Source organism: Haliotis rubra, unplaced genomic scaffold, assembly GCF_003918875.1.
Source record: "Haliotis rubra isolate DU_JTF1 unplaced genomic scaffold, ASM391887v1 Scf309, whole genome shotgun sequence".
Taxonomy (NCBI): domain Eukaryota; kingdom Metazoa; phylum Mollusca; class Gastropoda; order Lepetellida; family Haliotidae; genus Haliotis; species Haliotis rubra.
In genome coordinates, this window is record NW_025766979.1 from 605,738 (window position 1) to 629,949 (window position 24,212).

The 24,212-nt window shown below is 38.8% G+C and overlaps 2 protein-coding genes across 6 annotated transcripts; one reads left to right on the top strand and one right to left on the bottom strand.

The window, feature by feature from the left end:
• Nucleotides 1–705: 705 nt before the first annotated feature.
• On the bottom strand, nucleotides 706–12,102 carry LOC124283049 (protein N-terminal glutamine amidohydrolase-like). Of its 3 annotated transcripts, XM_046719066.1 has the most exons (6): nucleotides 11,993–12,102; nucleotides 6,678–6,777; nucleotides 4,684–4,737; nucleotides 3,221–3,366; nucleotides 1,933–2,057; nucleotides 706–923 (listed from the first exon to the last, which is right to left on the bottom strand). In XM_046719066.1, the coding sequence occupies exons 1-6, from the start codon at nucleotides 12,100–12,102 to the stop codon at nucleotides 805–807; spliced, it is 654 nt and encodes a 217-aa protein (XP_046575022.1). In that variant the 3' UTR covers nucleotides 706–804. The 3 variants fall into 3 exon arrangements, with proteins under 3 accessions (XP_046575022.1, XP_046575021.1, XP_046575020.1); XM_046719065.1 differs by lacking the exons at nucleotides 706–923; nucleotides 1,933–2,057; nucleotides 3,221–3,366; nucleotides 4,684–4,737; nucleotides 6,678–6,777 and adding an exon at nucleotides 9,615–10,365 and having other exon boundaries at nucleotides 11,993–12,070; XM_046719064.1 differs by lacking the exons at nucleotides 706–923; nucleotides 1,933–2,057; nucleotides 3,221–3,366; ... (1 more) ...; nucleotides 6,678–6,777; nucleotides 11,993–12,102 and adding exons at nucleotides 9,615–10,365; nucleotides 11,564–11,800.
• A 3-nt stretch (nucleotides 12,103–12,105) lies between these two features.
• LOC124283050 (isochorismatase domain-containing protein 1-like) lies at nucleotides 12,106–21,935 on the top strand. Of its 3 annotated transcripts, XM_046719070.1 has the most exons (6): nucleotides 12,106–12,233; nucleotides 12,503–12,643; nucleotides 15,229–15,276; nucleotides 16,513–16,668; nucleotides 19,849–19,965; nucleotides 21,688–21,935. In XM_046719070.1, exons 2-6 carry the CDS (start codon nucleotides 12,518–12,520, stop codon nucleotides 21,832–21,834), a joined length of 594 nt encoding a protein of 197 aa, XP_046575026.1. In that variant the 5' UTR covers nucleotides 12,106–12,233; nucleotides 12,503–12,517; the 3' UTR covers nucleotides 21,835–21,935. The 3 variants fall into 3 exon arrangements, with proteins under 3 accessions (XP_046575026.1, XP_046575025.1, XP_046575023.1); XM_046719069.1 differs by lacking the exons at nucleotides 12,106–12,233; nucleotides 16,513–16,668 and adding an exon at nucleotides 17,871–18,026 and having other exon boundaries at nucleotides 12,409–12,643; XM_046719067.1 differs by lacking the exon at nucleotides 12,106–12,233 and having other exon boundaries at nucleotides 12,411–12,643.
• Nucleotides 21,936–24,212: the final 2,277 nt, after the last annotated feature.

Sequence of the window (24,212 nt, forward strand, 5' to 3'; positions counted from 1 at the left end):
GTCATCGAGTTGAGGGTTTCTCAATGGATTTAGACGATTCACAATTGAACAATTTGAAATAATATCAGCGGAAATCCGCAGGTCAGCGGAAAATTGCCATCCCTGTCTATATATTTAAGAAACAACACACTAAATTGCTAAAACTCTCGACTCACCTGACAAAAACTGAGCCAAGGGTTCCATAGCTTACCTGTCTCAAACCCCACTACAAAATCTGACGAGGATCTACACGCTTTTGGTTATAAGGATAGTTTTTCCTTTTTAATTTCACTCAGGTGTATATGTGATTAAATATTATTGTGAATCCCAAGAATTGAAATAACTCGCTATACTACTGTGATGCTTTCGCAAAAGCTTAACTCAGGTGCTTATTTGATTCTTTTTCTATCTATGGCAATATCTAAGTGACAGTCATCTGAAACAGACTGAATCCTTTTCACATTTCAGATTTATGAGCATTTTGCTTCTGACTAGATGATTTATTTCCCATTTTTAGTACAAAACTAAATATTACATGTAATTTCTTGGGAGAAACTGCCAATTTAGGTTTAAGAATATTGATACCAAATTTCATCTTAAAAAACATGCTGTTGCACTGGATGACTTTGATACATTAAAAACTTAGAGATGCCTTTTGGACAGACAATGTTCCTTGAAAACAGATCATGCTGCCCTGTGACAACGAAGTCAAAAGGACATGCACAGTGACTTTCTCAAAAAGCCTCTTATTTCATTAATAAACTACAATGTTGAACAATGGAAAAATATGGAGCAATGTCCGTACATGATGAACACCTTCCTGTGTTAGGTGTCTGAAGCATTAGGGTTGGAGAAAGTTTTTATGAAGGTGACGCTGTCCATGACGGTGCCAAATCCGTCGTCTGGATCCATAGAGATGAAAAACTGGATATTATTTTTGGAAGCTGAAACAGACGACTCGTAAATGAGTTTGAATAACCCAAGATGTTAACAGTATTTCAACTCAACACTGCATGTTAGCTCAGTGTTGGAGCAAAGTGATGCAGGGTTTAGATGTTTGCCATCAGGGTTGGGTATTGCCAAAATTTTCGTATTGCGATATATTGTGATATGTGTTGGCGTATTGCAATATATTTTGAAAGTGTAACACATGGTTTAAGGTAATGAAATTACTGTTTCCTTTCTTTTGAAACAATGCCACTGGCCACTGTCAGGACAAAAGATCAATTGAAAATGTTTCCAAATTGAAGACTTCGCTCTAAAGTTTGGAACTCGAGAAAAAGTGTCTGCTGCGGCGTCCGCCATTTTGGTTTGTTTATCCCTACAACGAGCACCGGTACCAATTCTATTTTTATACTTATATGGTTTAAGAGTCACGCAAATGCAATTATATGACCAATAAACTTATCAATCTATTAATGTATAATAATATGAAGGAAATACAAATGTTATTAGTATTTTTGACTTCATCATGAAAATTACCAATCATGGTCATTGAAACTGCTGATCATATCGGGGAACCGGTTCGCAAAAAGTGTACCACAATATATCGTATTGTGAAGTTCAAATTGCAATATACTGGTTAACTGGTTTTATCGCCCACCCCTAATTACCGATATTGCGGAACCTACGAGCATGGGCATTTAGAGACATAATCAGGAGAGAAATGTGTAGGAAGCATAGGTTTAAAAAGTTTCTCTTACATCTGACCTCATCAAGGAAAATACTCCTAGAATCTCAATACGTTCCATTTTTGTCATAAAATATACACCATACCATTGCTATTTGACTTTTGATAGAATACAAGAGCAAGGTAATAACGGGATAAAAAAATAAAATATTGTAAAATATGGAACACTTTTGGAGTCCCACAATTTACTTAAAATCTTGTTAAAATCTAAAAATATCTTCTAAACTGTATAATAGCAATTTGGCAGCAACAGTGACAGTTACCTGTGGTAGCTATGCAGGGATACGTCGGTGGAGGCATCAGCCACTCCCCCTCCTCCGACAACATGTGATTCCGGTCTGACGCAAATGTCTGGAGGAACTCGTCCGCACGGGTCACTCGAAAACTCCTGAGTCAGATAAGTACATGCACTCACTAAGAACTAATGAAATAACACTAAGGGATTACACTTAAATGGATTTCAGTAAAGTACAGATTCTAGTACTATTGTTAGGGTGAGTCCCATCCGGGATTCAAACCCACACTCTCAGAGTCAGGCACCAAATCAGCCATCTAACCCACACAGCCACCACGGCTTCTAACCAAACAAAAGTACTAGAATCGGTACTTTACAGGGAAAGTATAATCCCGAATATGACATCTTATATTTGACCACTTTCTAAATGGTATTGTGCATTCATGACTTCAGTTTGTTATGGAGGTAAAAGTAAAGAAAAATGGTGCACATAGGTTTATTTTTTTAATAGGTATCAGTTCAAACTATGAGTATTTAAAGGTCACATGCAACCAAAAAATCAAACATAATTAAAACACAATTATCACTTCTTCATGACATATAATATGCATTGCTGATTATGAAAAAACAAATAAACAAAATTATAAGCGTATAATCGCAAAATCAAAAGTGCAATATTTTGTACTTCGGGTTTACCTCCCTCGAAACGAAGCAGCCCGGGATGCAAACCCAGTCAGAGCGGGTGGGTGTGCACTCAAGTGTAACGGCTGGTTCATTAGCAGATGCCGCCTTCACGGGTCATTGTGTGTATATATAGAAAGTTGGGTTTTGTAAATACATGCTCATTTTTTGTGTATAACATTTTGCAATCAACAGACATCATAACATGTCATGTGTTCAAGTATCACACCTGCCTGTCTGTGTAATTACATAAAACGACAGAGACCGAACTCGGGCCATAAATCAATGCGTTTTGTTTATGGTGTATAGCCTGATTGGTGTTAAGTTCAAATTGCATGTGGTCAGTGATCGCAGTTGTGTATTGAATATTGTCATTAGCAGACAGGCAGGCAGACACACTGGTGTCAATAAAACAAGACATTGAGTTTTGTCTGTGACAGCGACATATCTATATCACAGTTAGAAATCGTGTCAACTCTAAATAATGACATTGCTTTTAAGTATCGAACTGAGAAAGTGACTAGGTATGAAGAACGTGTGGTGAAACAGAATCTGCAAAGTTGTGTTTTACTTTGTATGTGGTGTTAGTGTGTGTACAGATGTTGCACGTTTGTGTGTTTGTCAACCCAACTGACCTTCTGAAGTCTTCCTTCATCCGCCGATCATCCCGCAGGCCTTTAACGGCATACTCCACAAAGTCACATGGGAAGGGCAGCTCAGTGTCAAGGTCATACACAAGGGTGGAGTCTTCTCCCACGTGTAGGAATATCACGTGGTAATCCTGCCATGTATTAAGGCTTATATACATACACTAGCATAGATATATATACATATATTTGTATTTGGTGTATACAATATTATACATAATCCTACATATTGTTATGATTTTCAACCCGTGAAGATTCGGGTTAGAATGAACCTTCAGTAACCCATGCTTGTCGTAAGAGGCGACTAACGGGATCGGGTGGTCAGGCTCGCTGACTTGGCTGACACATGTCATCGGTTCCCAATTCCGTAGATCAATGCTCATGCTGTTGATCACTGGATTGTCTGGTCCAGACTCGATTATTTAAAGACCAGCGCCAAATAGCGGACATAATGCTAAGTGCGGCGTAAAACTAAACTCACTCACTTTGAGTTTCATCCAAAATACCTCCACATATATTGTCATGAAGTGTTCGTATATAACGTTTCTGTTCAACAACCTAAGCACTACACTGCAAACACCATTGTTTGGAAGAAACGTAAACATGTGATGTATGTAGGTAATATTTTCCTGTGCTTGATGGGCAATTAGAAGTTGGAACTGAAGGTAACATAACAATGTATGGTATGGATTTACAACTTCTTTATATTTACAAACAATGTTTCTGGGCTACTTCTTGCCTCTTCATCAGGTGAATGACAGAATATGATATTTTCAATATTTACAATATTTTCCTCTCTTACTGATAAGGATTTTCCACAAAAATAAAATTGGCGGTGGAGTAGCATTGTGGTAAAAACGCTCACTCGTCACACTGAAGACCCAGTTTGATTCCCACAGGGGTACAACATGTGACGCCTAATCCTGGTGTCCCCTGTCATGATGTTGATGAGATATTACTAAACGTATTGTTGGGAATCGGAAACCAAATCCACTATCGATTATTGGAGGATTGTGAACGATTATCGATTATAATCGAAATACAATTTTTTTTTCTAATTAATGTTGTTTTTTTATAACTAATGCTGTCATGCAATGAAATGCACGCATGCAAGAAAGACACTGGAATTGTAATTAAACAATAAAAGTGGTTAAAATTTTACAATGTGGATAGCTTTACGCTGTTGAGCACGTTTGTTCGAGAATATTCGTCAAATTTATGGTTAGTTTACTTCATTCAAGGGTGTTATACAAAAACAACAAAATTCCTATTAATCGAAAATATGTTTTTTTACAATCGATAATCATTTTTAATCCTTCTTTCGATCAATTTTCAATCATTGGAACATCACTAGCTAAAAGTGTCATAAAAGCCATACCACCTGACTCAGAAAATGAAAATTAATATAATTGGCCACCACAATCTCACATACAATCAGTATGTTTGCTCACCCAAATGACGAGTCTGTCTTCTCTCTTGCTGCTCGCCTGCATCCATAGCGGAATCTGCTCACACAAAACACAGCACCAGTGAATATATTGTATCATGATATAGATGATAGAGTTGTTGCCTAATCCTAGTTAAAAACCTTTTTACTCAAATTTCAAACTGAGTTGGACAATTTGAAACAGCTGAATTTTTAACTCAACTGCCTTTTTTAAATAAAAAGGCCCAAACAACTTAAGTAATCTATCCACCAAACTCAAATCGTCTACTATGTTTGAGTTTAATATCGATTTTAGTTCATTCTGGGAAATGCATTTTCTCAAATTTGAGTAAAAACTCTAACTTAAGTTGAAACTAAGAAATCGGGGCCTGATGTGGTAAAACCACCAGTAACCTGAGGTCAGGTAATAGCAAGAGCATGTAATATATGCCAGCTCACTCATTAAACAATAGCTTATGTATTCCAGGAGGTTCAGGATTGGGTCTTTCTGATGCGTGTGTGTTACATAGCTCAGTCAACAAACATGATCACAAATATGTTGGCATAAGTTGGCAATACAATAAATAAACTTGACACTTTACTTCGACATTTTACATGTTTGATTCATGAACTATAAAGTTACATTGTACAAAGGGTGAAAATAGATGCAAAATGGCTACTGTGGTGTTAAGCAATATTTACTCACTGACTTAAACATGTTCTGTCTTATGAATGATACAATGTGGCAGACTCAAATATTTACTGGACAAAAATAGTTAGGGATATATGTAAATTTTGAAATTATGAATAATGATCTATTTATTCATTGACACACTGATAAAATATCAATCATAAAAATACCAATTCCCTAACTTATTTTGTCCAGTATATATGTACATAGCTTTTTAATTAGGATTAGGCAACAAGTTCATACACCTTACTACTTAATATAATCTACCTAATAACCACCTAATCTTAATTAAAAAGCTATGTACATATATATAAATATCTGAGTCTGCCAAAACAATGTCAAGATGATATCTTTATCATTACACTGCAAGTCTACAACTCAAGCCCACCACAGAATCAACTGGCTTCTGACATGTATATATTAGAGAGAAAGCTTGTGTGTTTTTCCGAATAAGTTAAGAAATACTTATTATTGCCAGCTTCTTCAGATTAGTAGCCAGTGCTTATCAAAGCCCCGATTCCAATATTAAAGTGTTGGTCATATGAAAACAGTCACTATATGAAGGTGTAGTCACTGGAGCAGAAATTCTCTCTCCGGAATAGGCTGAGCAGAGCAGCGTACAGTTTGGGCTTCTGTTTGCAAACAATGTTTCAGTACAGTCCATGTCCTGGTGCTATAACCAGGTCACTTGCAAAGATAACTGTAATATTTTGCAAAAGACCCAGTATAATATACCATAAATAAAGCAATCTTTAATTTTACTTTCTAAACATATGGGGCTGTATACTGGTGAAATTGGCCAATTAACAACCCACAGAACATGTACAGGTGTCTTATCTCCGACAACCACAGTATGCAGTGTTTCCGCTGACTTAATTATTTATCGGACACTGTTGTCTGACGACCTAATATTATACCGGTCATGAATGAAATTTGCTGGTCATATCCTATTACCATACTGTACGTATTCATTTTAAAGTTATTTAGCCTGGGTATTTCCAAAACATAACAATTTTTGTTACCATGAAAGCACAACCAAGACTATCATTTCGCTTACCCATGATTTTTTATATTTTAATACATGATTATTTACCGGACACGGTGTCCGGCTGGGTTTCAATTTACCGATCCCTAACGAATTTTACCCGGCTATTTTCAGGTATATACCAGAGAATGGAAACACTGGTATGGATGTGAACAGGTTGTTGCAATCTAAATCTTTACACTATTACACTGATGATATTACTATTACAAGAATGTTCTAACATCGTCCTACATGCAATACAGCCAAACACAAATACTTTTGTACACACAGCTTCAGTACTTGCCTGTTTATTTGAGTTGGAAATGAAGACAGCAAAGCACTTGGGGAGTTGGTCAGGGTGTTTGTCTTGCACAGATTCACAGAGCTTCCAGATGTTTTCTTCACTAAAGAACAAGACACAGATGCATTACAATGACATTTATAAGAAAAGCAAGATTTTTGGACATCAACTTCTTTATTGTGAATAACACGACATTTCGGAGTGTATGCTAGACATACATGCAGACATTTATGCAGACGATAAACAGCTGTTGTGTATTTGGACATATTGTAAATTTTACCTGTAAATATAATTTGAAACCTAACATATTAACTATAGCTGCAGTACTAACCATAAATTGAATTTTGGCACACTTATATTTGGAGGTACTACATGTATATTGTTGCCAAGTTACCTCTCAAAGCGATTTGAAGCGTATTTCCTTGCTCTATGGCGATAATAGGTCAGTGGGGTAGCCTAGTGGTTAAAGTATTCGCATATCATGCTGATGGTCTGGGTTTGATTCTCCACATGGATACAATGTTTGAAGCTCATTGCTGGTGTCCCTTTTTGTGATGCTGCTGGCATATTGCTAAAACTCACTCACTATGACTGCAGTGTGTCTACATTAGAATTGGTCCTTAGCAACAAACGCTGGTCATAAGAAGACACTTAATGAATTACTGTAAATCATTAAATTAATGCGAGCATTTTATTAATTCGAAAAATGCGTCTGTCCTCTTCTCGCATTATTATAATGACGCATTTCAGTCTGACCATGTCTACTTTTGAGAACTTAATAAAAGACAGAAAACGTAAATCTGTTGACACCACACATTACACCAATACTAGTCACTTCCTCATTACAGGTATCTCAAACCACATGTAATTATCACTGGTTACAATCACTGGTCATTGTTTAAGGTCACTCAAGCACACCAGTCAGACCGGACATTCTCCAACCAAGAAGTCTTTCAAGTCGGATTACATGGGACAGCCAGGTGTTAGAGAAGCAAGTGCCGACAACGTTATTGATTCATTAACCTGTGCTGTGCCGTCTCCATCCTTTCTCGCACACCTGGCTGTCCCTTTCTCTGCACTCCTCCCTCGTAGCAAATAGTGAACTGTGTCGATATTTCAATGATAGTTTGTTAAACAACTTTTTTATTTTTAGGACATAAATTCTGCAAAAAACCTCACAGAGTTGGTCTGAGGTTTTGATTATGATCAGTGTTTCATTGAGCATTTTATGTTTATTAGTTTTCGAGTTAGACTGCAATTCATCGGTCCGCTTTTGAGTCAAACAGACTATAGTAGGAGTAGAAGTGAAACACTTGTCTCCTCACCATAATCAAAAGTAACATTCTTATGTCACTGTGGTGATCTGCTTCATTTTCAAGAGAGTTTCAGTGGTCATTTAATAAACTTTCAGGACAAAAGGATGGGGGTGGGGGGGGATGAGCACCCCCTCCCTCCGGAACCGCCTATGCAACAACTGTGAAACATCTAACTAACTTATATCCTCGTGTCATGGGAGTTCGATCACTTAGGAACTGTCGCTGACTTTTCAAAGTAATATTCATATAATCTAATTTTCAAATCTCTTACCTCTAAATTTGTTTATTTATGTCAAACTTTTCCGAAATCCAGGTATTTTTGCTGCTTTTCACAATCGCGGCATGGCCACCCTCTCACTGTCAACACAACTGACCCAGAAAGCTATGTCACACAAGTTCGATCATATGATTGGCTGGCTTGTAAACAGGATGACTTGTATGGATGATCTCTTGTGTCAAATCTCTTGAGTTAGAGCAGTCCCAAGTAATTTCATGGTATTTTTGTCAATGAAACGTTCATTTTATGCTTTAATACTTTAAGAAACGATGAAAATATTCAGCTTATTTACAAGTATTATGCAGGGAGTTATACTTCCTGCTTATCATGACAGGGGCACCAAAACTCAGAATGTCGACGCACAACACGAACTGGCGTACAGAAACGTAAATGTGTCCAGTGCTGACATGTAGGGTGGGTACATTGTGCCCAGTTTGTAATTATCAATGAGGCACTAGCTCGAACCTCATCAGGTACAAATTGTTTACATTTGCAGCAGAGTTCGTCATCACTTGTCCCATCACAATCATACGAATCAAAACTATTGCCCTGATGCGCGTTGGTCCGTGAAATTCCAGAAGTACTAGCATTCGTCACAATGGCCGTAGTTTTTTTCAAAGATTTACAAGGTAAAGGTGTTTGCTTTCTTTTCTGGGGTGCTGATTTCACAGTCTGGTGGGAAATATTTTTGTTCATAATGATAGCCTTGCCCCCGACAACAGCGCTCAGAACATTTCTCTTTTTAGTAGGCACAGCTTGCTTGAAAAGTACAGTCGCCTTGTCTTTAAAGAATGCTGCTACATCATTGGCCTCGGTACGTGAAGTGACATCTGTGTCTACAACCGGCACACTTGAATCAATAACACCAGTATCAGGAAGTTCAGCCGTCTTCAAAACTGTTGATGGCAAAAAATTGATATTGGCAGTGGTAGACTCGTTAAATGGATAGACTCCACATTTCCTGAAAGAGTTTTGCAAATTTGTTGGTGTCAGCGACAGGTTATACGCTCTACAGCTAAGTTCACAAACCGAATGTTTATCAACTGAACTGGTGGCATTTTCTTGCATATACTTATGACGGAGGTTGTTGTAAATTTCAGCAAATGTTCCAAAGCAACCAACATCCATTGGATCTAAAACTTGGGACGTGTGTGGAGGCAGTACAAACAAAAAAATGTGATGCTGACGTGCCCATTCGATCAGTGGAATAGATACGTGGGATCCATGACCATCGTACACAATAAGAAGTGGACTATCTGCAGTCATGGCGACAGCATGCTTTAGGAAATGCTCTGTCAGATAGTGTTGAAATATCTCCATGTTCGACCGGCCCGAGTCGCTTACAGTGCCTGCTGCTCCAGGTGTACTTCCTGAAAGTAGTTCTTCCCGCATCCTCTTGCCCTTGAATACGAAATACGGTGGTATAGCACTACCACACGCATTCCCCGCAACCGATAACAGTTGTAATACTTGATGTTGATGCTGTGACTGCAGCTGGAGTACTCTGACTTGATGTAACTACTGATCTCGGGGTGTGATTCTCCACAAGTTCCTCTTCATGAACATTATAAATTCGATGAGGGCATGTCTTCAGGTTGTATTTCTCCATGATGTGTCCAAGCTTGTGAAAATAATGAGTGACGGTCTCCTCTGAGGTAGCTTTCGCTCTCTGTTTCTCAAGGGATCGTGCTTTCTTCAATGATAGATCAGGCCATCTTTTCAGGAATCCATAAAACCACTGAAGTGATAGAGGGTTTTCATCCTTTGACTTTTTTCCAAGATGAATTGCTAGGTCTGTGGCAAGGGTGGTAACCTCAGCCCTAGTATAGCCGTACCCGAAATTTGCCATGGCCTCAATATGTGAAACAAGTCCCTGCTCTTCTTCTATGGACAATAGGGGTTCTCTACCAGTAGTCGTGCATTCAATAGAAATTTTCCCACTGAACCTGTCATGAAGTGTAGCAAATGGAACAGCAAAGGTAGTGGCAGCTTTCCTAATTGCCATCCCATCCAAAACAGCTTTGTATGCCTGGTCTAGGGCTGCAGACAAATATTGCCTATACTGGCCTCTTCTGGGTTCTTCATCATTGGTCAAAACCTATAAAAATAAAGCTTTCTCTTTTATAACATCGGGAGTACTGCACTTTACCGGGCGCACTTTTTCAGATTAACTAGCTCTGCTGGGGCTCGAACGCGCCGGATTACTGACTTCGTTAATTAGTGATGTAATTGGTGGACGCTCTACCTTGGGACCACAAGCACCATCACAGTTAATGAGTGCTCGTTAAACGGGTCATTTGCGAAGAAATGAGGCGGAAGCGTGAGAAATGAAAACAAACCACTGCGCACGTGCAATGGTTTGTTTACATTTCTCGCGCTTCCGCTCCACTGTGCCACGCCCTTCCCATTCATTTTTTTCGCGCCATTATTTCTTGGTTTGTACTGACGAGTACCGGATGGTTCGATATGGGTTTCCAATTGGATATAATAGGATTATCCTGCCCTAAGGTAAAGTCAAACCATAAATAAGAATCGGAAAGGGTCCCTAACCCTAACCCTCTCCCAACCCTAACCCTAAGGATCGGAAAGGGTGCTAACCCTAACCCTAAGGATCGTAAAGGGTGCCTAACCCTAAACCCTAACTTCGTAAAGGTTCCCTAACACTAACCCTCTCCCAACCCTAACCCTAAGGATCGAAAAGGGTGCCATACCCTAACCCTAAGGATCGTGAAGGTTCCCTAACTCTAAGGATTGTAAAAGGTGCCTAACCCTAAACCCTAAGGATCGTAAAGGGTGCCATACCCTAACCCTAAGGATCGTAAAGGGTGCCATACCCTAACCCTAAACCCTAAGGATTGTAAAGGGTTGTTTGACTCAAAAGATGCAAGTGAAGGGAGACAGAGCAATTACCGCGATATAGCAAGACAGCACTGGAGACAGTGCCGTAGTGCCATATGGCGCGATAATTGCCCCGCAGAGAGCAGCGAGGGCTGCGCCCGGTAAAGTGCATTCGAGCCATAACATCTAACCTACAGAGACGGAAGTTCTCAAAAAGCATTAAGTTTTCTATAAGAAATGGCCCAAATTTGTTTCCATAGTTTTAAATTTTGACTTGGCTACCACGTATCTGGTCATGTGACATTTAGACCAGCAATCTAAACAAGTGGAGGACAGGTTTGCCGTCAATTTACAACGTGTGAAATGAATACTGTTTACATTTTATTTGAGCTGTTAAAGTTACATTATTGATCTAGGGTTGAAAAGTAGTTGTTTGCTGAATATGAGCTTAAACTTACGTTTTGTAACTTGACACGAAGCATTTTCCTGTCCAAACAAACGAAAGCAGTGTCGCCAGAAGATCAAAACTGCAGATACCGTAAGTTATCGTTACGTATCGCGAGAATTACCATTCAAAATGGCCGATCGAAGTTACATGTCGATCGAACTTGTGTGACTTGGATGGCAACAGGTTTACAATACACTGCAATCAGTGTAAACATGTGTGAGCTCATTGGTCCCAATCTATATCTCGGGGACCTCGTCTTCTTCTGGGGACATGCTTCTGCGCATGTCTTAGCGTAAACTTCCGGGGACCCGTAAAGGGCAGTCTACCCCTATCTCGTTTGGTTTACTGAATAAAGCTGGACAATGTATATCATTAAATTATAAAGGCATCGGACACACCCGCACAATCGACAGACTCACAAGCAACAGGCATCACTCACCAGTAACATCTTGTGTATGTGCACTCGTCTCGATTATCAAAGATTTTAATCACGCTTCTTTTTTCCTTCGTTTCGTCATTAGCATCCGAAACTACATCAATTTCAGCCATTTTTGGTGGAGATTCATACAACAGACGACATAGCAACAGGATTGTAAACAAACAATCACGCAATCATGCAATCCGGAAGTTTACAACTGACAAGACAATGCATCCTCTTTTACTGAAGAGCAGCATAAGAGGTATCATTATTCATTTTTTTTTATGCATTAATATGCCCATATAAGATATTTGTAAGGCAATGACGTACATTGGAATATTGATTAAATTAAAACATCTATAGCCATAATTATAAATGTTAGTATTTTGTTCTTACGATTAAAAAGGAATTATTTTTAGCAGAACTACAACTAACAACAATGATTTCTCACAATATTAGTTTCACGCACCTGCCGAAGTCCAACCTCATCATCACGCTGATGAAGTTAGTGCAAACGTGAATTCATTTTAGCGACAGGTTTTCAAGATGAGCGAAAGGAGGCTGGGGGATCTCCGGCTGGACCAGACAGTATTCTTCTGCTGTGACATGCAAGAAAAGTTTCGCCCAGCGATCAAACATTTTTCCGATATATTGCAGATCGCACAGAGATTGGTATGTTTAACAGAGTTAACAGTTAACACGACTTCCGTAGTATGAGTTTCTGTATTGGAAACAGCATAATTTAGTCCTCAGTTATTTAAATATGTTTCTGTAGTTTGACTTTGTTAAGGGTACATGTCTGTATACAGAAACATACCGGGGGGTACATATCTGTAGTACCTGTGCCGACAACGACCCCTTCAGCGAAGTTTATGGATGTCAAGTGCTGTAATGTGAGAATATTACGACGTTTTTAAGTATATTCTTACTCTTTTATCAGGTGAATGAAAGTTAGGTATCAGATAACTATATGTGTGCATGTGAAACACATTTACTAACATAACAAAGGTCGGACACTTAACAAAGGAAGCCAGTATTTAATTGGTGCTGATTGCCAGTGACTGGGAATGGCAATGGACGATTGGAAAACAGCAGCATATCCAGTGACGAGTAATTAATACAGATATTTAATAGGCATAGGGAGGGCTTTTGGTGGTTCACATGTACCATATTGCCTGTAGAAAGTGCCAGGGCACTTATTAAGGGTGCCAGTCAAATCGCCTCAGCTACAAAACGCCCCAGCCAATTTGGTCAAAATGCCCCAGATTTTTGGTCAAATCGCCCCAGGTTTGGTCAAATTGCCCCAGGGGGGTAGTCAAAATGCCCCAGTGTATTTAAATTGGTTAACTATATGCCACAAATGCATAGTTTTTTGTCAACTTCCATATTATATTCTATATATAATATTATATAGTGATATTTCTGATAAATTTTCTATTAGTAAACTGATAAGACCAAAAGTAAGATTCATGTATAGACAACACTGTAATACCAATTATTTGGTAAAGAATTACAAGAGTAAAATGAAAGGTTTGTATAATATGTTTATTGGCTGTAAATAGTTTTTGGTCAACAAATGTCATTATGTAATCATAACAAGTATGGTATAATATTTATTATTTAAACATGTTTATTTCCAAAGAAAGGAACCGGATTGGTAAACAAGCATAAGCTTATATGAATACCGCTCTGGGATACAATGGAAGGAAGAATAAACTCGTCATGATGAATGTACAGTGTGAATGATACATAAATGTTGCAAAAACGAGAAATAACGCCAATCATGGTTAAACCCTATATGTCATATAAACAAAATATTTTGGATCAAATCTGCCTGTTAAATTTATAAAAGAGTGCACTGAAATTAAAAGCTCTTTGTTTACTATTGAGGAGCAGCGTTGGTTTCCAAACAAAACTGATTTTAGGTCAAATCCTTTAGTATAAAAATACATAATTTGACGTATATCGTTGTAAAGAGTACATGAAAAGTAATAGTGAGCAGAGTCTTCATAGTTATGGCCACAAGAGCAAGATGATGTCAGAGATATAAATCTTTCATATTTGTGCGCATTAAGGTCACTACATTCAAGTTGGAGACGAGAATGTATGATTAGACAAAATCTGCTACTGAAATTTAAGTAAAAATGACTGTAGATATTAGAATCGTTCAAAATTACATTTTGAATCTCGATAGGTGATGGTCAATTAGTGAATATGTTTTTATAGCCTGAAATGCTCATACATTCGAGCCTCAACATTTCCTTTAACTAAACACAGCATTGAATGTCAATTAGTGAACATGTTTTAATAGCCTGTTTTTATCCACACTTTTTGACAAAAATAATTAACAAAAGCTCTAGAACGTTTTGATAAGCATTATACCATACTTGTTGAGAAAACCTATGCATTTACGGCCGCACCTTTTGACAAGATTAATTAACAAAAGCTGTAAATTGTTTTGATAAGTATTATACCATACTTGCTGACAAAAACTATGCATTTATGGCCAATAAACATTTTATACAAACATTTCATTTTAGTCATGTAATTCTTTACAAAAGCATTAATAACATGTATTATAGTGTTGTCTATACATGAATATTACTTTTGCTCTTATCAGTTTACTAATAGAAAATCTATCAGAAATATTACTATATAATATTATACGAAGTATATAATATGGAAGTTGACAAAAACTATGCATTTATAGCATATATTTAATCATTTTAAATACACTGGGGCATTTTGACTACCCCCCCCTGGGGCAATTTGACCAAACCTGGGGCAATTTGACCAAAAATCTGGGGCATTTTGACCAAATTGGCTGGGGCGTTTTGTAGCTGGGGCGATTTGACTGGCACCCCTTATTAATTCAGCAAACTCAGACCAGGTGCTAATTGTACTAGTAGGGTCCGACACTTATTGGAGACCCCGCGCTTAAAGTTTCAACGGAAATAAATATAGATTCTCCATTGGTATTTTAACTGAAAACTCCATTGTAAACATGTGGCACACCCGATGCTTATTTATTGAACAGTTACTTTACCCCTGACGCTTATTGGAGGCAGACGCTTGTTACTGTTAGAGACCTGGGTAGCTATTCTCGAACGTTCGTAGCACTACAAACTTCCTAAGCCCAGGGCTACGAACGTTTCAAGAATAAGGGCCTTGGCACTTGATAGAGGGAAATATGGTACCGAGCATTCATTTCACTTTTAATGCCATTTAGACATTATAGTTTCACTGTTCTTTCACAGGTGAAGGCATCAAAGATTCTCAACATTCCTCTGATTGTGACTGAACAGGTAAACCATCTTGTAAATACAGACATGATATAGATTGAGACAAAGTTCAGCCATTTTTTGTGTAGAATGGCAACAGGTGTACAATTGTGTACCAGAAAAGTTTCCCGGTGTTCATAACACTGATATGAAATATGACCCAAAACAGCCTCAGACACTGATGCTAGTGTGTTTGTAACTCTATCACATGCTCAATGTTTAAAGTGTCAGTATGTCTACAGCTCGGGGTGTTTTTAAATCAACCTTGAAAAAACGTCCACGTTTGACGTCACACCTGTTGTTCATGCATGATGCAATTCTCGAACCAAAACAACAGAGCTCTGCCCAACAAATCTGACAACTCAAGTGCTACACAGTATTACTGGCTGAGATCATTTTTTGATTAGAGACAAGTAGAGGAAAAAGTTTGTCTGTTTTACATAAGAATGAGTTTTAAAAAACTAATTGCAGGCTAGACTATCAAAGCCTATATTACAATATACATGCTTCAGTCGATTGAGGGAGTGAGTGAGTATGGTTTTACGCCGCTTTTAGCAATATTCCAGCAATATCACGGCGGGGGACACCAGAAATGGGCTTCACACAATGTGCCCATGTGGGCATTCGAACCCTGGTCTTCGGCGTGACGAGACAACGCTTTAACCACTAGGCTACCCCACTGCCCCTTCAGTCGATTGAAGTGAAAAACATTTCAGAATATTATCCTGCCATGAGTTCCTTGTGAAGATCCAGGTTAATAATGGTGTTCATCAACCCAAGCTTGTCATAACAGGCGACAAATGGATGCTCAGACTCACTGACTTGGTTATTTACAAACTGCCACCATACAACTGAAATATTACTGAGTGCAACATTAAATAACATACAAATCTGCCACATCGTACACTGTCCATTCAACATGTTACATATATTTTAACTTGCATTGAGATAATATCCCCAAATGTCAAAAAGACATCCTTTATTGTATTTCCATTGATGTATATGTACCACTCCAAAACAAGTCCAGAGGTGGTAGAGTAGCCTAGTGGTTAAAGCGTTTACTCGTCATGCCAAAGACACTGGTTCGATTCCCCACATGTGTGAAGCCCATTTCTGGTGTCCCCACATAAAACCAAACTCACTCACTCACCAAAACAAGTCCACTTTTGAAATTAAATAATAGTCCAAACCAAAATTGTGTTAAGTTAAAGTTTATGATTTTCAGTGCCCCAGCTTTTGTAATTGACTCTTTCTCTGCAGTACCCTAAAGGCCTAGGCGCGACAGTCTCCGAACTGGATGTTGCCCATGCCGTCGAGGTTTTCCCCAAGACCAGGTTCACCATGTTGCTGCCAGAGGTGGAACAGAAGCTGCAGTCTCTCCCAAACATCAAACATGTCGTCCTGTTTGGCATTGAGGTAGGTGAAGTCTGAAACATCAAACACGTTGTCCTGTTTGATGCTGAGGTTGAGGCTAACTCAAACATCAAACATGTCCCACTGGTGTGTTGAGGTAGGTCGCTCTCAAATGTCAAACATCTTGTCCTCTTTACTTTGAGGAAGGAGTAATCCATCTATAGTCTGTTTGCAGTGAAAACGTACCGATGAATTTCACTTGAAACAAAAAAGTAAATCAAGTTAAGTGAAATTAAGATTGCGAATCCTCATAATTTTACCTTGCCAAATGAACATTTAAATCTCAGAAATTTTTTCAACGTATGATAAAAGTTGTTTAACAAACGATCATAGATTCAAATCGCTATTATTGGTTTGTATTACAAGGGGGTGAGCGCAGTAGATGGAACAGTGAAACAAATGCACGTGCGGTACGTGATGAGCTTTAACTTAAACCAACACTACTTGTTCTCGATGTTTCATTTAAAGTGTATACCCCCTTGTAATACAAACCAATAATAGCAATTTGAAACTATGATCGTTGTTAGATATTTCCGTTTTTCACACCGGAAGTCATGTGTTTGTTGTAAAATGGCTACCCCCAACAATGAACAACTTATTGTGGTGCCAACTGCTAGGGCAAAGGCTTTATTATGGCAGCATTTTGGGTTGAAAAAGTTCACGGTAGATGGAACTATTGATAGGGGGAACGTGGTATGTAAAACATGCAATGGTAAAGTAAATTAAAAGTTTTTATTAAAGTTTAATCAAGCATAGTGATTCTGTTGTGTTTTTGCTTTATAAATCAAGCATTACCTCGATTATATGTAGTTTTTTGTTAAAAAAACCTTCTTGCAATATATTGCAATACATATCGCAATATATGCTTTCACATTGCAATATATCGCAATATGAAAGTTCTCTGCAATACCCACCCCTATAAAACATCAAACATGTCCTCCTCTTTGGCACTGAGGTAGGTGTTCCTTTGAGGAGTGTTGGGGTAGCCTAGTGGTTAAAGCGTTTACTCGTCATGCCAAAGACACTGGTTCGATTCCCCACATGTGTGAAGCCCATTTCTGGTGTCCCCGCGTAAAACCAAACTCACTCACTCACCAAAATAAGTCCACTTTTGATATTAAATAATAGTCCAAACTAAAATTGTGTTAAGTTAAAGTTTATGATTTTCAGTGCCTCAGCTTTTGTAATTGACTCTTTCTCTGCAGTACCCTAAAGGCCTAGGCTCTACAGTCCCTGAACTGGATGTTGCCCATGCCGTCGAGGTTTTCCCCAAGACCAGATTCACCATGTTGCTGCCAGAGGTGGAACAGAAGCTGCTGTCTCTCCCAAACATCAAACATGTCGTCCTGTTTGGCATTGAGGTAGGTGGAGTCTGAAACATCAAACAAGTTGTCCTGTTTGATGCTGAGGTTGAGGCTAACTCAAACATCAAACATGTCCCACTGGTGTGTCGAGGTAGGTCGCTCTCAAATGTCAAACATCTTGTCCTCTTTACTTTGAGCAAGGAGTAATCTATCTATAGTCTGTTTGCAGTGAAAACGTACCGATGAATTTCACTTTAAACAAAAAAGTAAATCAAGTTAAGTGAAATTAAGATTGCGAATCCTCATAATTTTACCTTGCCAAATGAACATTTAAATCTCAGAAATTTTTTCAACGTATGATAAAAGTTGTTTAACAAACGATCATAGATTCAAATCGCTATTATTGGTTTGTATTACAAGGGGGTGAGCGCAGTAAATGGAACAGTGGAACAAATGCACGTGCGGTACGTGATGAGCGTTAACTTAAACCAACACTACTTGTTCTCTATGTTTCATTTAAAGTGTATACCCCCTTGTAATACAAACCAATAATAGCGATTTGAAACTATGATCGTTTGTTAGATATTTCCGGTTTTCACACCAGAAGTCATGCGTTGGTTGTAAAATGGCGACCCCCAACAATGTACAACTTATTGTGGTGCCAACTGCTAGGGCAAAGGCTTTAGAATGGCAGCATTTTGGGTTGAAAAAGTTCACGGTAGATGGAACTATTGATAAGAGTAACGCAGTATGTAAAATATGCAATGGTAAAGTAAATTAAAAGTTTTTATTAAAGTTTAATCAAGCATAGTGATTCTGTTGTGTTTTTGCTTTATAGATCAAGCATTAACTCGATTATATGTATTTTTTGTTGAAAAAACCTTCTTGCAATATATTGCAATACATATCGCAATATATGCTTTCGCATTGCAGTATATCGCAATATGAAAGTTCTCTGCAATACCCACCCCTATAAAACGTCAAACATGTCCTCCTCTTTGGCATTGAGGTAGGTGTTCCTTTGAGGAGTGTTGGGGTAGCCTAGTGGTTAAAGGATTCTCTCATCCACCTACCCGTGAAGATTCGGGTTAGAATGAGCCTTCAGTTACCCATGCTTGTCGTCAGAGGCGACTAACGGGATCGGGTGGTCAGGCTCGCTGACTTGGTTGACACATGTCATGGTTCCCAATTGCGCATATTGATGCTCATGCTGTTGATCACTGAATTGTCTGGTCCAGACTCGATTACTTACAGACCGCCGCCATATAGCTGGAATATTGCTGAGTGCGGCGTAAAACTAAACTCACTCACTCACTTTAGAACAAACCTTAAGGACTTCAGGCTTGATTCCCCACATGTGTACAATGTATGAGAATATGAATATTTATAACATGCCTTTCCAGGCTTGATATCCTGCTTTAAGGGCAGGAGTTGAGTAAATAGCTGAGAACTAACAGTAGGCTTGTTTAAAGAAGTGAGTTTTCAGGAGACATTTGAATGTTTGATAGTCGGGACTGGATTGGATGAATTGAGGGTGGTCATTCCATTCCTTGGGAGCAGCATAGGAGAAGGCACGATGTCCATATTTAGCTTGTTTGAATTTGGGGATAATGGGTAGGTGTTGTTTCTCTGATCTCAGAGATCTAGATGGTACATAAGCCTGAAGAAGATCTGAGAGGTAGACTGGAGCTGTGTTAGTCATGCACTGGTATACAAGACAGAGTAGTTTGAAGGAGATTCTGTGTTTCACGGGCAGCTAATGGAGGGCCTTTAGAGGTGGTATGATAACTGTAACAGATGATTTTCCTGGATATTGTTTGATCACCTTGAAATAAACATGTGACAATTGATGAGTAAATATTTTATAATGGCCTTTCAGACTCATGTGTGCATTCAGCAGACAGTGATTGACCTTCTCAAAAAGGACTACGAGGTTCACGTTATCGCTGATGCATGTTCGTCTCGCTCTCAGATGAACCGACTCTTCGCATTGGAGGTGAGTAGTAGACTTCTAAGCCTTCCTGGACTGTCTTTACATGTTTTGGAAATTGTCAAATAGTAGGGGTGTCGCGATACGCGAATGTATCGATACATTTTTACTGACGATACGATACGCGATACATGCTTGCGTGTATCGATTCCTATTGTAAAACTTTATAGATTCAAAATTTTATGCTATATCCATCTCCGTCAAAGTCTTGATAGTAAAATTATCATGACCTTAAATCGTGATACGTATCGTATCGTGAGATTGGTGTATCGTGACACCCCTATCAAATAGGTTTTCCCTTCACATCGTCTGTGCAACAGGGTTTCATTGGCTCATTTTGCATTCATCAGACATTTACTATGTGTCTATGTGTCTTCTAAAATGTTCATAGACTTTTAGGAATTTGATAGTGATGTAAAAGAATGTTATGTCATAATTTGCAAAAATTGTCAAAATGACCCAATGAGCTTTGTCTAGGAATTCACTGATGGTCTGAAATTCGCTCGTCTCACCAAAGACCCGGGTTCGATTCCAAACATGGGTACAATGTTTGAAGCTTATTTCTGGTGTCCCCTGCCGTGATATTGCTGGAATATTGCTAAAAGCAGCGTAAAACCCGACTCACTCGTTGTGGTCTGAGATTTAGCCACCCATTGGGTAGGGTTATCTTCTTGTCAGTTAATTTCATCAATAATGGAGAAATTTAATAACCTGATAATACAATATTTGATTCATTTCTTTGAATGATAATTAACATGGTAAATGTGAAGGAATTTGTGGGATATGGTTTTACTCACTCACTCAGGGTTTGTGGGGTAGCCCAGTGGTGAAAGTGTTCATTCATCACGCCTAAGAGGGAAAAGTTTAGGATTGGCTTACCTCAGTCTCCCAGCTCTCTAAGAATGGAGGGGCGATGGGGTAGCCAAGTGGTTAAGCATTCGCTTGTCACGTCAACAACCCGGGTTCGATACCCCACATGGGTACAATGTGTGAAACCCATTTCAGGTGTCCCCTGCTGTGATATTGCTTGAATATTGCTAAAAGTGGCGTAAAACTAAACCCAGTCATTCACGCCAAAGACCCAGGTTCAATTCCCCAAATGGGTACAATATGTGAAGCCCATTTCTGTTTTCCGTGATATTGCTGGAATATTGCTAAAAGTGGCGTAAAACTTATACCACTCTGAACCACTGTCTGAACTACTCACTGAAGCGATCAATGCTGTTAATCATGAAATTAATGCGAGCATTATATTAATGAGAAAAATGCGTCTGTACTCTGATCGCATTATTATGATGATGCATTTCAGTCTGACCATGTCTACTTTTGAGACCTTAATAAAAGACAGAAAACGTAAATCCTTTCAACAGAACTGTTTCAAGTTGGAATACGTTTATAAATGTTGTCATAAGACAAGTAGTAGCAAGCAATCAGGTGATCAAACATGGCAGGGTAATCAAAACATTGCCAACTCATTTCCATTCATTGCTTAACAAGATCAATTCAAGTTATTTGGTAAATAACAAGTGTAAAAGAAAATGAACAACATGAAAGATTCATTAGATTCCTGAGCTCGCATTATTTTCTTGATGCATTTTAGACTAGACCATCGCACTCCTTGCATTAAATTCGTGACACATTAATTTTATGGTTTACAGTATATTAACACTGTTTAAAAAAATCTATTACAAAAAACTTATTGTTAATGTGACATGTTTGTTTGAGCAGCGATTCCGACAAAGTGGCGCCATAGTAACAACAAGCGAAGCTGTACTTCTGCAGCTGGTCGGAGACAAGGAACATCCTAACTTCAAGGAGATCCAGTCCCTCATCAAGGAACTCGGTCCAGAGTCAGGGCTGGGCTGCAACTTATGATACAAACAATATTTTGACTGCAGCTTGTACGGAGTCAGTCGCACCACCTATACACTGTCTATGTTTTATATATCCCGAACAGTAAAGTCCTTTAAACAGTTTCATTGAAGTTTGTTGTTAGGCCAGAGATACCATCCCTGAATCTAAGGAAAACAGAGTCATGACTGGCTGAAAGCCAGGCCTGAGCACCAAAGGTTCGAGTTTGGGATGACTGACTGACTGACTGAGTTTTGTTTTACGCCGCTTTTAGCAATATTCCAGCAATATCACGGCGGGGGCCACCAGAAATGGGCTTAACACATTGTGCCCATGTGGGGAATCGAACCCGGGTCTTCGGCGTGACGAGCCAACGGTTTAACCACTAGGCTACCCCACCGCCCCGAGTTTGGGATGAGCGCGTGGGGGTTTCACTTTCATACGGACTATGACATGCATTCACAAAAACTTTGTAAAACTTCAGTGTCATTAACACGCAGTAAACACAATCGACACCCAAAGAATCACACGCTAAGATTCTGAATGCTGTTACCAGTGTTCACTCAAATAAGTCACCGGTGACTTACGAAATTGTATACCGTAAAAAATAAATTCAGAATTTTTTTCCAAAAATCGGAGTTTTTTAAAGAGAAATCAGAGAGCAGATTTGGGTGTGAAAATCGGAGTGGTTGACATCTCTGTTAGGCTGCCTCCATGGATTAGCTGATGAAGTGTCCATTGTTCCATCACCAGCCTCATCATAGGAGAATATCACAGCAGGAGACACCAGAAATGGGCTGCACACATTGTACCCATGTGAGAATTGAACCAAGTCTTCAGCGAACGCTTTAACCACTAGGCTACACAACCGCCCCTATAACTTTGGAGATATTGTATAAAGCGTGTGCTGTTCATGTGCATTGAAGTGTCCTAGGAGGTGATTGCCTGTTTGGAAATTGAAAAAATTGCACTTTGATTAAGGTGGTGTTTAATTAATGCTGATGTCTCTCTCTCTCTCTCTCTCTCTCTCTATATATATATATAGACTGCTTCCGTGGTGTAGTGGTTAGAGCGTCCGCCTGGAGAGCGGAAGGTCGCGGGTTCGATCTCCGACTGCGTCATACAAAAAAGACGTTAAAATATGGTACTTGTTGGTCCCTGCCTGGCGCTCGGCATTAATGGGTACAACAAGGACTGGTCGGCTCAGTCAGTATAATGTGTCTGAGTGGGGTATTCATGCTTCACTGCTGCATGGTATCTCAGTGGGCTAGCACTATAAAACCAGCTTAAGTCTGGGCTAGTACAAGCAGCCGCACATACACATACACCCGCATGCACCTTGTCATATGAGCGAAATATTCTCAAGCACGATGTTAAACCCAATTTCACCTCACCTCTCTATATATATATATTACAAACAAGGGAAACATTTGCTGCACAGTCAGAATATTACATATTTTATGTTCATTAAACTAGAATGATAGATGGACCTGTTCTGTTCAGTAAACTATAATGTTCTTTTTGCAAATACACTGCAATATATCATTTCCTAAGTGAAACAGATTTCATATTTTATTAGCACCCATTCATTCCTACAATAATGATGTGTATAACAATGTCATTTTTGTAAAATTGTTCATAGCTGAACTACTGTCAACTTATTAACAATATTTACACTTCACAGAAGCCGTTCTAATTCCAGAAATTTTTAATATACTCAGCGAAAAAAGGGAAACAAATGTATGAAAATCGTAGGGTTGTACTGTTTATTGAAACTGCTAAGTGAATATGGATAATGTCAAAGGCCCGGTGATATGGCGGCCAATGTAGAGGATTCATACCCCCATTAGAAGACGTGACTTTATTTTGTTGCTTAAAGCTGCACTCAGCAGTATTCCAGCTATTTGGCGGCGGTCTGTACATAATCGAGTCTGGACGAGACAATCCAGTGATCAATAGCATGAGCATCGTTTTACCGAATTAGGATACAGTAGTTGGAACAGTGAAACAAATGCACGTGCGAATCACGATGAGCATTAACTTAGACCAACCCTACATGTTCTCGGTGTTTTTAATGTGCATACCCCCTTGTAATACAAACCGATAATAGCGATTTGAAACTATGATCGTTTGTTAAACAACTTTTATCCTTAGTTGAATAATGTTCTGAGATTTAAATGTTCAGTTGGAAAGGTAAAATTATAAGGGGTTCGCAATCTTAATTTCACTTTATTTGATTTACTTTTTTGTTTAAAGTGAAATTCATCTGTACGTTTTCGCTGCAAACAGACTATACTTCATTTCAAGAAAAGGCATACACTTTTTTCATGACCCCTGACTCCCCAGACCCCACCCAGCCCTAAATTCTACCCCTACCCTTTGATAGGTGGCCGTTTAAAACC